The sequence below is a fragment of the Pseudonaja textilis genome, chromosome 17 (assembly GCF_049901715.1).
Source record: "Pseudonaja textilis isolate UNSWEBS1 chromosome 17, rPseTex1.2, whole genome shotgun sequence".
Taxonomy (NCBI): Eukaryota; Metazoa; Chordata; class Lepidosauria; order Squamata; family Elapidae; genus Pseudonaja; species Pseudonaja textilis.
The window spans coordinates 9,787,883-9,801,360 of record NC_142006.1 but is presented as its reverse complement, the minus strand read 5'-3'; the positions used below and the strand labels follow the sequence as shown (position 1 = coordinate 9,801,360).

At 45.5% G+C, this 13,478-nt stretch overlaps 1 protein-coding gene across 1 annotated transcript in view; it reads right to left on the bottom strand.

Annotated features, from left to right (window-relative positions):
• The window catches only part of CACNA1B (calcium voltage-gated channel subunit alpha1 B), a 123,051-nt gene that overhangs the window by 91,591 nt on the left and 17,982 nt on the right, over nt 1–13,478 (bottom strand). Inside the window, exons 4-6 of the mRNA XM_087914652.1 lie at nt 2,477–2,568; nt 1,840–1,992; nt 270–454 (exon numbers count right to left, since the gene is read on the bottom strand). Of these exons, the coding sequence (XP_087770778.1) occupies nt 270–454; nt 1,840–1,992; nt 2,477–2,568 (430 nt within the window). The remainder of the gene's footprint in view (nt 1–269; nt 455–1,839; nt 1,993–2,476; nt 2,569–13,478) is intronic.

Below are 13,478 nucleotides of genomic sequence, written 5' to 3'. Positions count from 1 at the left end.
TTATATCTACTCAACCCACCAGATCTGGGAGGCAGGGAACAATACGGGTCCCCTCTCCCAGGGAGGTCAGTCTAATGGGACCGAGAGGAACCACCTTCTCCCTGATGGCTCCCTGTCTGTGGAACGCCATCCCTGCAGAGATAAGATTGGCCACCTTCTTTTTTCTTACCAAATACGTCTTAAACTGAGAAGATCCTAAGCGGGAGATCCCTTCCGTAGGCTGGGCTGGCTTAGATGGCCTTTGCTCATCCGGGGCCAGCAGAACTTACGTTGTAGAGGATGTCGGTCCATCCTTCCATGGTGATGCACTGGAAGACGGTGAGCACAGCAAACAAGATATTGTCGAAGTTGGTGATTCCAAAGTTGGGGCCCTCCCAGTATTTCTTGCAGGTGCCTTCTTCACAGGGCCTCGCCGGCCAGTCTTCGCCACAGGGGAAATCTCCCAGCCTCTCACCTGCAGGGATATTTTTTAAGAAAAGTCATCAGAAAGATGGAGCTGTCCGGCCTGAATTTAGTTAGATTATGGACTGGGGGTATTTTGGGTGACTTCTGTGAACTCAGTTTGATACACTTGGGAGAGGAAAGCGGGGAGGCCTGAGGTGGATGGAGTTCCAGCCATAACAACAGATCTGGGTGATGAGTCAGCCATGTTCCGACCGCTGGTTGACCAGAGGAAGGAGGAGCGAAGTCTCTAAGCAACCGGTTCACATCCCGGTTGGACAATGCGATCGATCGTTTTGGAAAATGAGAAAAATGCTGCTTATAGTGACGTGGAAAGCCCAGGAACTTTCACTACTGGCTTGCCACTAGCTAGTGCCAAGATGGTGTATCTAAATAAATTGGTTCTTTGAGAAAACAGAATGCCTCGGAGTTCGTTTTATAATGGACACATTACTTGGAACCTGACCTTCCTATGAACTTCGACCATTATTCTCACTCCAGAAGCAAGCAAGACCACAGACAGGTGGCCTTTGACCACAGTGGAGCCCAAGATTTCTGTCACTAAGCAAGAGAGCTTTTAAGTGAGTTTGGACCCATTTCATGAGCTTTCCTGCCACAGTTTTAGACGGGAATCCCTGCAGCCGTTAAGTTAGTAGGACGGCCGTTAAATCAATCTGGCTTCCCCATTCGACTTTGCTGGTCGGAAGGCTGCAAAAGGGGACCTTGTGACTCCTCAGGGAGACGGCCACCATCCTAAAGTGGGCAATCATTTGTCTGAAATGGCATAGGGTTGGCTTGGGGGGGGGTGGACTTGGATCGAAGATCTCCCAAGGTCAATCAATCGGTCAGAATAGAGCTGGAAGGGACCTTGGAGGTCTTCTAGTCCAACCCCCTGATCAAGCAGGAGGCCCTAGACCATTTTTTGTCTCCAGGCCTTTGATCACCCGGGTTGCTCTTCTTTGCGCTTTTTCCAAAGTCCCAGATCTTTTTTGTAATGTGGCAACCAAAACTGGGTGCAGTGTTCCAGATGTGGCCTTACTTTAAGGTCCCTTCCAACTCTGTTCTTCTGTTACTTCGTTATTCCATGGTTATTGAGCCGTGGTGGTGCAGTGGTTAGAGGGCGGTATGCAGGCTCCTTCTGCTGACTGTCAGCTGCCTGCAGTTCAGCAGTTCAAATCTCACCAGGCTCAAGGTTGACTCAGCCTTCCCTCCTTCCGAGGTGGGTCAAATGAGGAGCCGGATGGTTGTTGGGGGCAAGAGGCTGACTCTGTAAACTGCTCAGAGAGGGCTGGAAAGCCCTGGGAAGCGGTATAGAAGTCTGTGTGCTATTGCTAATACTATTCTCTCCCCCACCCCACACAAAAGCTGTCTTGTTGGACTGGCCTCCCCATCACCCACCTGTTTCATTGGAGAAGCAAGCTTTGTGAAATTTGCCCATGTAGAATTCCAGACCGATGATGGCAAACATCACAATGGCAAAGAAGAGGAGGAGGCCGATCTGAAGGAGGGGTACCATCGCCTTCATGATGGATTTGAGGACAACTTGTAAACCTGGGCAAGGAAAAAAAAGAAGAAGAGAGAGAGACTCAGTCCACGGAGGATCTTAACAAAGAGAGGAGTCCAACCAGAAAATATCTCAGGGGGGGTAAAGACATTCCTCAAACATTGCTGACTTCTAGCCCAGTTCTCTGGGGATTTTCACCAGCTTGAGTTCAAATCCAGATCTTGATTTGCTCAGGCTGAACTTCACAAGAGCCTATCAAAGAGTGTTCATTTCTCAAGCAATTTCTCCAAGGAATATACCAGCCATTTCTTGGCGGCTGTTCCTGGAATCTCACAAAACTTTAGCAAAGCTGAACTATTGTAGGATGATGACAATTTAGAAACCTCTGTGTAATCCAAGTGTGGTCTTATGAAGGCCTTATAAAGGGGTACTAATCCTTCCATGTGATGTTGATTTTATCCCTCTGCGAAGGCAAAGGGGCAAAGCAAGATGAGATGTGGAATCAAAGTGACACCGCATTCTTCCACTTACTTGGGATTCCTGAGACAAGTTTCAGGGGTCTCAGCACACGGACGGCTCTCAGAGTTCGAAGGTCAAATTGGGTCCCAGCTGTAGCCAGAATCCTACCAAGGACAAGAGAGAAAGAGAGGGGAAATAGCATTAGTGTAGCAGAAGGAGAGGCAGAGCTGGCGGGGGGAGTCAAGAGAGTAATCAGCCTAGAAGTGGGCTAAGTCCAACCCCTCTTGAATTCTATTGGTTCTTATCTAGCACCAATTTCATGCTGACTGGTAGGTGGCTAGATTCCTGTGTATAGCCATGAGCAATAAAGCAGCTGAACTGCAACATAAAATGTGATCCTGATTCTCTCCTGCATGGCGATTAGAGCGTCATCTTTTGGGACTAAAGATCTTGCATCTATTCGCGCAGTAGCAACCATCTGCTCCAACAAAACTCATCTCAAACGTCCCCCCAGGACAAGTTCCCCGTAGTCATCACCTTAAATTGCTCATTTGTAAAACGGGAATGGCAGAAACTGGGGGTAGAGTCAAAAGAGAAATCAGCTTAGAATCCCTACATAGCCACAAGTGGACTTTATGGTGTACTCCAACCTTCCCTGAATTCCGTGGGTCCTTCTCTAATGCCCAGCAGGCACCAACCCTTACTTGAGAAGATTCCCATGCATAGGCTGTTTAGAAATAAATCGGTTTAATTGGACCTTCGTGGGTGGACCGGGACTGACAATGGCTGGCGGATATCAAAACATCCATGGTCCAGATGTTCCTCGTCAAACTGCCTCATCTCTGACCCAGGAGTTCTCAGGTGGCCTGAAGGGTGATATTGCCCTGCATGAATATTCACCAATAAAGGTGAATATTCGTAGCTCAGGACTGACATGAGGGCCCCCGGCGCCCTCTGAGCTTGGTTGTTTTCTTCCAGACGTTTCGTTACCCAACTAGGTAGCACCATCAGTGCTAGGTAACTTTATCACTTAGCCCCAGTGAAAGTACATAGTTGGGTGACGAAGTCTGCAAGAAAACAACCGAGCACAGAGAGACTCAACTTTAAACATTTTTCTTATTTGAGAGGATTCTTATTTTGAAAAGGGGAGGGGAAACTTGTGGTCTTGGCAGGTAACTTTGTCTGAAGTTGGAAGGCTTTGAATGAGACACCACCAGGAAATCTCAAAAAGTAGAACACACGGGCAGGACAAAAACAAATCTGGCCACCGTTTTTCTGTTGTTGCCAAGAACACAACGTGGACACATCCGTCAAGGCACCGGCAGTTGAATTTTACTCAAAGGAGATTTTATCCTTTCAAGTTCTTATGAAAAAAAATGAATCAACCAAATTTCCCTCATTGGCAAAGAGTTCAGAAGCCATCAATCCAGCAATAGGGGAAAAAAGACGTGGCCCAGGAATAAAATTAGAAGTTGTAAATTGCTGGAGGGAAGGGCAGATGAAACCGGTCCAAAACGGTATTTTGACTCTGTTTATTAACCGCTGTAAAGGCGTAGATCAAAGTGACAGCTCAAGAGGTGTGGAGAGAAATAGAAAGCCAACACCTGTTGGCGATGCCTCCTGCCTTAAATATTAAAGTATTATCTTAAAAGACAGACAGGAAATGCATTCGCAGTTGCAAAGAAGGGCCTGCTACATCTAACTGATCTTTTTTTTTGGGGGGGGGTGCAATTTGTCACAAGAGACCCTTGGAAATAGACCTTATTCTCTCCTGGATTTCACTCAAATGGTTTTATGGTGGACGGTCCTGCACGAAACGTTTTAAGAGGCTTAGTCTGGAGAAGAGAAGAGAGGCCAGGTCACTGTTTTCAAATACCAAAAAAGATGTTGCTGGAATAGAATTTACGGAGATGAGAAGGAAATAGATGATGGAGAACATTTGAACAGTGATATTAAAACTGTGAAGTGATGGGTGATGGGTTGTTTTTTTTTCTTTTCTTGGAGCTATTTGATTTAGATCTGTATCTATCTAATATTTTGAAACTCCAAGGGACTTAAAAGCCATTTTAAAGCTCGCAATAATGAAATACCCAAAACAAACAAGTAAGAGCCACGGTTATTTAACAACAAAGCCATTACAAAATGTATGTTGTGTGGTCCTTGGTGCTCTCTGACCTCGGCAGTTTTCTTGCAGACGTTTCTTTACCCAACTAGGTAACACCATCAGTGCTAGAAGAGAGTACACGGATGATTTTACCTAGTTTCATTTATTCAATTTTGATGTCACCCCACCCCATCTCCTCTATAAGGCAACTCATTACGTACTTGGATAATGAAATGTCTGCAAGAAAACTATCAAACTCAGAGAGCACCAAGTCCTCCTCCTCCTCCACCTCCTCTCTACAAATCCCACTCTTTTCTAACACTGATGATGTTAGCTAGTTGGGTAATGAAATGTCTACCAAAAACCCACCAAACTCAGACAGGACGAAGGACTCCAGGCCTCCTCCTTCTCCTCCTCCTCTTCCTCCACTCCACAAACCTCACTCCCTTCTAGCACTGATGACATTACCTAGTTAGGTCATGAAAGGTCTGCAAGGAAACCATCAAGCTCAGAGAGCACCAAGGACCCCTCATTTCAACCCCAGAGCTACAAAGATTCTCTTCTAAAATGTAGGTGGCCTAAGGTCCATCATCCTGAACGTCAATCCTCCATGGACCAGAGGCTGGTCAGGCAAAGATGATACCCAATACCCGTCCGAGGCTCTGAGCCTGGGAGGAAAAGGATTTCTGGACACACAAACAAACCCCTCATTAAAAACTCTCTTTGTTTTACGTATAGCAGGATGGACCTGCCTGCTCCCACAAAGACATTTATTTGTCTTGAGTGTGGCACCCAGTTCCTCCTTCAAGATTCTACCATCAAAATTAAGCAGATCCATCCTGTTGGGAGTGATTTTTGTGCATAGGAGCTGTTGGGAGTGATTTTTCAGGAAGTTAAACGTCAAAACTCTACCAATTTAATGAAAACATGTGACAAGCCCCCCCCCCCGCCCCCCCGCCCCACAAAATTGGGATTTCTTGGCTTCTCTGGTCGTTCTTCAAGCTGAAGGTTTCCACTTCAAACTCGGGTTCAAGCACCTCCAAAACCTACCCCATACGAAAAATGATTCCGCAAATGGGTTCCAACCCTCCCTGCAATTAGTTCAACGACCCTTTCCCTCTTCCCTCTCCGCTCATTGCAATGCATTCCTGCCCGGGATGGATTCTCCACGAATTCTCTTCCATCTGCCTGCGCTGATTATTTTGGGGGTGTTACTCTCCATCATGGCTAACGTTTTAAGCAAGATCTTTGCAAGATGTATTCTGCTTTGCCAAATAATGAGCTCAGCTTTCACAGAAACCGCCCAAATCCTCCTTTGTCCCTCCAGGAGAGCTACGTGAACCTTTCCAGGACATGAAGATTAAAAAAAAAAGAAAAAACACGGGACAACTTTTGAAACTCTTCTTCTCAAAGGAGAGGTCATTCCCCAAATCCTTAGCAATGCTCCCTTTGTGCAAAAAAAAAAAAAAAAAAAAAAGAGGAAAATTGCCTATTTTAGCTTTTCTTGGCCATTTTCCAAAAGCATAAGAAAGCTGTGGAGGCAAAAAAATGTTCTGTATGCGTTTCTCCTAGAATATGGAACTTTATAAGTGGGTTTTGGCCAGAGGTGGGTATTCAGCAGGTTCTGACCAGTTCTGGAGAACCGGTAGCGGAAATTTTGAGTAGTTTGGAATACTACCTCTGACTGGCCCCGCCAACCCCATTTCTTCTCTGCCTCCCATCGAGTCCCAGCTGATTGGCTGGGGCTCCTTGGGTTGCCCTGCACAGGAGAAGGGAGCTGGAAAGCAGGCTAGTGGGATGGGGAGGGAGGGGGGACTTTGCAGTAGATCCTTCCCCTGCCACGCCCACCAAACCACGCCACATGCACCAAGCCACGGCCACAGAACCGGTAGTAAAGAGGTCACAGGACAGGTCACTAGACTGGGAATTTTAAAACCCAAATTTCCCAAAAGAAAGAAAGGATGAATAACTTTCTTTTCTCCTTCACTGCTGGCAGGAAAATTCAGTTGACGTGTTGTTCACATAGTCACCAGGAACTGAACTCAGCTTGAAGGAGAATTGACCTTTGCTTAAAAAAACTGCATTGCAGATTTTTAAACAGCTAAAACTCTTGGAGATTTTAAGAAAAAGAAATTTAACAACCAACTCTCTATTCATCCAACCCCGAACATCATCAGTCCATGTTAGAAATGCTGAAAAAAATTCTCAGGAAGAAAAGCATATTGGAGTCTCCCTAAGTCACCAAAACGTAACAGGGCTATGAATCATGGAGTTTGTAGTATTCATAATCCTGAAAATAATACTAGTTGTGGAGGGAGGTGGGGAGGAAATAATTTCCCTGAAGTTAAAAAAGGAATAGAAAATGGCAAGACCAGCACACGTCTGACTAAGAAGCTCTATTACTGTACTTCACCTCACTTCAACTTCTTTTTCACTACGCTTCGCTTTAGCTATGTGAAACCCACCCAGCTACCGTTTCAAACAATAACTTAAATCATTTCAAAGAAAGAACAAACAAGCCTGCAAAAAATAAAAATCAATAAGCTTTAACTAACAAGACTCAACGCCTTCGGAGGCGCATGGAGCGCTGTTCCCTTCTTCCCACCAAAGGGGTCCCTGTTTTCCTACTTGCATTTTTTATGTGCTTTCGAACTGCTAGGTTGGCAGAAGCTGGAGCAAGTAATGGGAGCTCACTCCGTGACGCGGCACTGAGGATTCAAACCGCCAAACTGCCCACCCTTCTGATCGACAAGCTCAGCATTTTAGCCCCTGAGCCGCTGCATCCCTTCACCTATTAAAATTGTTTCAATAACCAGGAAGGGCAGAGCAAAAAGTGAGATTTAGCGAAGCATCCGCCCCTTAGCTTTGCAAGCAAGCAGAAAAGCCGGAGCCAAAACCCGAGGCGAATTCAGCAATGTGGCAGAACGGAGAGAAAAGACCAGGAGGACGGAAGTCCCCAGATGAAGGGATGGGAGGAGTCTCCTTGGTTGGTTGCAGAACCTCTGTTCCCCTCTAAGCTAACCTGACATTTGCTTTGTTACAGTCTCTGCCGCCAGCTTAGCAGGATCCGTCACCCTTGGAAACAGCCAGGAAGGGGGAAAAGGGAACCATGGCTTAGTTCGGCTGATATGGAAACGTGGCTTGTGTCGATGCGGTGGTGATGGTCCCTGGGTTTGGGTCAAAAGGCAGAAGAGGCGGAAAGGAGTAGAAGGCGATTCTGAGATGGATGGATGGGAGGGAGGAGAAAAAGAAGGAAGGAAGGAAGGAAAATGGGAGGGAGGGATTTTCTGTGAGTGAGAACAACTAATCAGTGGGATAGCTTGTCTCCAGAAGTTACGGGCAGTCCATCACCAAAGATATTTAAGAAGAATTGGACAGCCATTTGTGCATATGGGGCCTCCTACTTGAGCAAAGGGTTGGACTACTCTGTATTCGATTGCTACACCAGTGAACTTTTTACCAATATATTGGTATCATGGGGATAAATTGTTGCTTTTCTTTTTAAGTCTTCATGGACAGCTGGAAAGAGAGCCACCAGGTGCTCTCCAAAATCTCCCACAATCTCTCTGTTGTAGGAACCAATGACAGGCTGGCCAAACAGACGAAGGTCACCAGCTTGTCTCCTCTTGGGGAGGAGGAGGAAGGGCCTCCTCTGCTTTCCTTCTACAACCGAGCCGGGCTTGAAGCCAAGAGCCTCGGCATGCCATCCCTACCCTGGCAGGACCGGACAAAGGGATCAAGGTGAGGGAAAGCCATCCAAGGGGATTACAAAAGGCTCCCAGGCCACCCAAGTTCAGCAAAGCAAAGCAGCCAGGAGATGCTTCAAGGTGAGGCGACTCGCTGCCAAGTTACCTGCTTTTCTTATTCTCTCCCTCCCTCCCTCCCTCCCTCCCTCCCTCTTTCGTGTTCAGCTCAGCTCAGTCCTCCAAATCAGATCAACAGAGTTGGAGGTCTTCTAGTCCAACTCCTGCTCAGGCAGGAAAGCCTATACCCTTCCAGACAAACGGTTGTCCACTCTCTTCTTAAAGCCTCCAGTGTTGGAGGAGCCACAACCTCTGGAGGGAATTGATTAACAGTTCCCACTGTCAGGAATTTCCTCCTAGTTCCAGGTTGCTTCTCTCCTTGGTCAGTTTCTGCCCGTTGCTTCTTGTCCTGCCCTCGGGGGCTTTGGAGAATAGCTTGACCCCCTCCTCTTCTTTGGGGCGGCCCCTCCAATACTGGAAGGCTGCCATCATGTCTCCCCTGGTCCTTCTCTTCATTAAACTAGACATACCCGATTCCCGCAACCTTTCGTGTGTTTTAGCCTTGAGTCCCCTAAACTTTGAGGGTGCCCAGTCACAGCCTGGCATCTTCAAAGGCAACAGGACCAGAATATCAAATCCCAAGTCAGCCTCTTTTCCTGTCCATTTTATCTCATCTTGTTATGCCATCAACCTAGACAATTACCAGCCTCCTGGCTTCATTGGTTCCCCATCACTGTGGCTTTCCAACATGCATGTGTGTGCGCATGCACACACACACACACACACACACACACACACACACACACACACACACACACGAGTTTGGTTTGTCATTTCCACCCCCTGCTCTGAAAGCAGGTTTCAGTTGCTCTGGGCAACTGATAATAACCTAATAAATGTAAACCCTGGGCTGTTATTGGATTAAGCCCCAGAAGTGCATGCGCTGAAAGAAAAGGATAGTCAACTGCACATTAATTACATTAGCAAAGTAATCATCTCTTCTTTCCATTCCACTTCGTGGTAGAGTGTTGGTTGGAGTTTTTTGTTTGTTTGTTTGTTTGGCTGTTGCTCAAGCTGCTCCCTTCTTAAGGAGCAAAGCTTGTGAAACAGCACCAGAGAACCTACAGGGATGACACTTTAAGTTTCCACATTCAATGCATCTTCCCAGCCAGAGCATAGGAGGACTCAAAGAAGGGTCCATGGAGACTCTCCGTCATCCAGGTCGTGTTTGTCCCAAAGATGCTTTTTCAAAGTGCTTTTTTAATTTATTTGCTTGAAGAGGTTTCACTTTTCATCCAAGCAGCTTCTTCAGTTCTAAGGTTAGGTTTAGGGAACAAGAAGCTGAAGAGGTTTCTTGGATGAGAAGCTAAATGTCTTCAAGCAAAAACAAAGGAAGTCCAGTTGTCTTTTGAAAACGCATCTTTGGGGCAACTCAAAAAAGTAGTGCAAAATTGGAAGATGTGGAGAGGCCCACAGAATTGCCAAGAGTCAGACACAACCACATGCATTACACCAACATCGACACCAGCACCACCATCATCATCTCATCATCACCATCCTAGTAGAAAATTGGAAGAAGGACTATTTGAGACGGAACCTTCAGAGGAAAGAGAAAAAAGCAACACATTGCTACACGAAATTCCTTTGACTTGATTTCACAAAGATAGTGTATTATGGGTTAAGTAGCTCTTTTCTGGTCATGGAACAAGGTTGTGAAGTTGGGTTTTAGACCCAAGGGGAAGCCAACGTAGAGACAAGAAGGACAAATCTGGTATCATGTCAGAGGTCTTCATCTTATCTTAGGTTAAAGGACTTTGTCTGATCTTAAAGACTAAGTTCTGAGATGCCTTGTGTCCCATGGTTCTGAGCATACATTTTTTAGAGTTGCCAACAGAAAGGGAGGCGGGAAAGAGGTTCGCTTGGGAAGCAGAAGGGGATTCCATACATAGTTTTTCACCTAGATAGTAACTAGGCAACTGAAGTTTCTGCCACGCAGATATCCAACTGGAGAGCCTGATTGATGACTCTGGGCTATGGACGGGTCCCATTGGAGAACAGGAATTACGATACACCCAGGGGGTGGGGTGGGAAACCAGGGTCCAGGGTGACAATGAACGATGTGTCTCAGAGTTGGATACCCCCAGGCAGTGCCGGACATTTCAACTCCCAATAAATCCTTTTGAATTTTGGAAGTTTGGCTCGAGACTCGTAATGTAATTGGGGGTCACTGCCAGAATCCTGACACACTGTCCAGTTGGGCCCAGCCCTTAGCGACTGTGGAGACACATCTACATAATTTTATTGGCAGGAGTATGAAGGCCATTTACTGTTGTTTTCTTCCAGGTTGATGTTCTTTCCATTCCAGCTCTGAGTTGTTGTTTTTTTCTGATAGGCTTCCATCCAAATATGAATCAGGCCAACCCTGCTTAGGTTGGAGAAGAATCAACCAAAGTCAGCTAGGTCCTACCATCAATTGTGATTCAAGGACATTGCCTAGCAATCAATAAACCCAATTTCGGAAAGTCTCCCTAGCAGGCTGTGCAGAGACCCCACCCCTTCCTCGCATCCAAGATCTGATGCAAACAGCAAGTGATGGAACTACAGGAACAAGGATTGATATATGAAAGTATAATTAATCCATGTGTAACTGACTGAAGGGAGGTCAACTTGGGATTTTTAATATAAATTTTATAGGTTATTTATTATTTTATTCTAGAATTTTTAACTGGTTCCTTGAGTGGTTTTATTTGTTTTGGTCTTTGGTCTTGGACTTTAATAAATTCGATTTGATTTGAAGTACAGGAAGTGCTTGACTTATGGCCACAAGTAAGCCCCAAATATCTGTTGTGAAGTGAGGCATTTGTGATGTGCCCCATTTGATAAGTTGTTAAGTGAATCACTGTGATTTTTAAGCAAATCATGTGACCATTAAGCAAGGAGTGATGTGGTGGCCTAGAGGTGGAGCTCTTGCCTCACAATCAGGAGGCTGTGAGTTCGATCCCAGGTAAAGGCAGATATTTCTCTCTCTGGGCACACAATGAGAATATATCTGCTGAACAAAACTCCGCATTGGTGACAGGAAGGGCATCCGGTCATTCATAAACTCTGCTAGCTCCATTCAGTTGCCCAGAATCTACACCGCAAGGGATCATGGAGTTGTTAAAAGATGATGATGATGTGATCATTAAGCAAATCTGGCTTCCCCATTAACTTTGTTGTCAGAAGGTCACAAAAGGGGACACTGGAACAGTGCTGTCATAAACACAAGTCGGTTGCCAAGCGTCTAAATTATGATCACATGACCATGTGGATGTTGCAACAGTCATAAGTGAAAAACGGAAAAAGGTCCTTTTTCAAAAGGCAACTGGACTTTTGGGTTTTTCTTTGAAGACATTTTGCTTCTCATCCAAGAAAGTTCTTCAATTCTCCTTCAGAAGCTGAAGAATCTTCTTGGATGAGAAGGGAAACATTTTCAAAGAAAAACCAGAAAGTCCAGTTGTCTCTTGAAAAAACACCTTTGGGGCAACCATGACCTGGATGACGGAGAAGCTCCATAGACAGTCATTAGTTACTTTTTTTTCATTGTAACTTCGAACAGTCACTAAACAAACCATTGTTAAGTCAAGGATCACCTGAGGCCCAAGGACTCAAGCACCCTATTCTGAAAGGGCCAGCTGTGCTACTCTGGATCCTGAAACGCTGACTTACAGATGTGCCAATGGCTTTATAAATCCTTCCACGTCCCCGGAAATTATTGTTCAAAGCAATTAATTACCATCAGAGGCAGTTAATTATGCTAATTATGTTCATTTTGGGAATGGGTGGCTTAATTGCCATCTCCTACCTCCAAGTTTCTGACTACCCGATCTTCTTCAGAAAGCTTGTTCCAGCCAACCTCTTCCGAAACCCGCTCTGCTTCTGAGGGACGGCCAACCATTTGCCACCTGCTGCTGCTCTCTAGATGTTTACTGTGGCGGGATGGACTCCTCTCATGGCCTTACAAGGTCTTCCCCACACACCATCACAATAAGTCCCCAGAAATGTATTTGGGTGGGCCTTTTATCCTGCGGACCAGTAGTGGGATTCAAATTTTTTTTACTGCTGGTTCTGTGGGCATAGTTTGGTGGATGCGGTGTGGCTTGGTGGGTATGGCAGGGGAAGAAGGATACTGTAAAATCTCCATTCCCACCCCACTAACCTGCTTTCCAGCTCTGTTCTCCTGTGCAGGGCAACCAAGGGAGACCCAGCCGATCAGCTGGGACTCAATGGGAGGCAGAGAAGAGGTGGGGTTGGCAGGGCCAGTCAGAGGTGGTGTTAATGAAGTGCCTACCGTCCCTGTCCTATTGTTTCTTTTTTATTTTCTTATATGCATCCATTTCATGTATCCATAACTATGTTTATACGTATACCTGTTATCTTATAATTGCTTGACAAAATAAATAAATTAAATAAATATAAGCAGAAGGGAAGTTATTTTCACTGACACATGATGGAGAAGAAAATAAAGTAAATATAGTAAAAACATTTTTGGGAAATAGCTGTTCTCCTCCAAGGTTTTTAACACAAAACATGAAAAAAATTAAAGAGAGAGAGAGAGAGTTTCAAAACGGAACTGAGAACAGGCCAACCATCCCGTCAAATCTGAAAATTGAGATGATCCTCTACCAGAAAATCAAAGTGAGCGATGGAACTTCAGGGTTTGATGCTGACCCTTTTACACAGGACGAACTCCATCTTCAGTTGCACTGAAACATTGGACGACTGTAGTGATTCTAAAACATTTCCCCTCTGCTAAAAAGAGGAGGAGGAAAGAGAAACAGAGGAGGGCGGGGGGAGAAATGTATCCTTACCCAAGTGATTAGATCACACATTTGCTATTCCACCTACTCACTGGCTACAGTTTGACGTCAGCACCCAAACGCATTAACTATATTTGACATCCCTGGACGAAAAATATAAGAAGGGAGGAAAGGAAGGGAAGGGAAGGAGAGGGGAGGGGAAGGGGAGGGGAGGAGGAAAGGAAGGAAGGAAGGAAGGAAGGAAGGAAGGAAGGAAGGAAGGAAGGAAGGGCATATATTCAGATATTTTCTGAGAGAAGGGAAGATGCCACTTTTGAAAACAATGTTTGCTTTTGCAGTCCTAACAGTCTACATGGTTAAATGAATGCATCCATTTTCACTCCCATCATACAAATCCGCTACCTAGTTGATCATGTTTTTAGATCTCT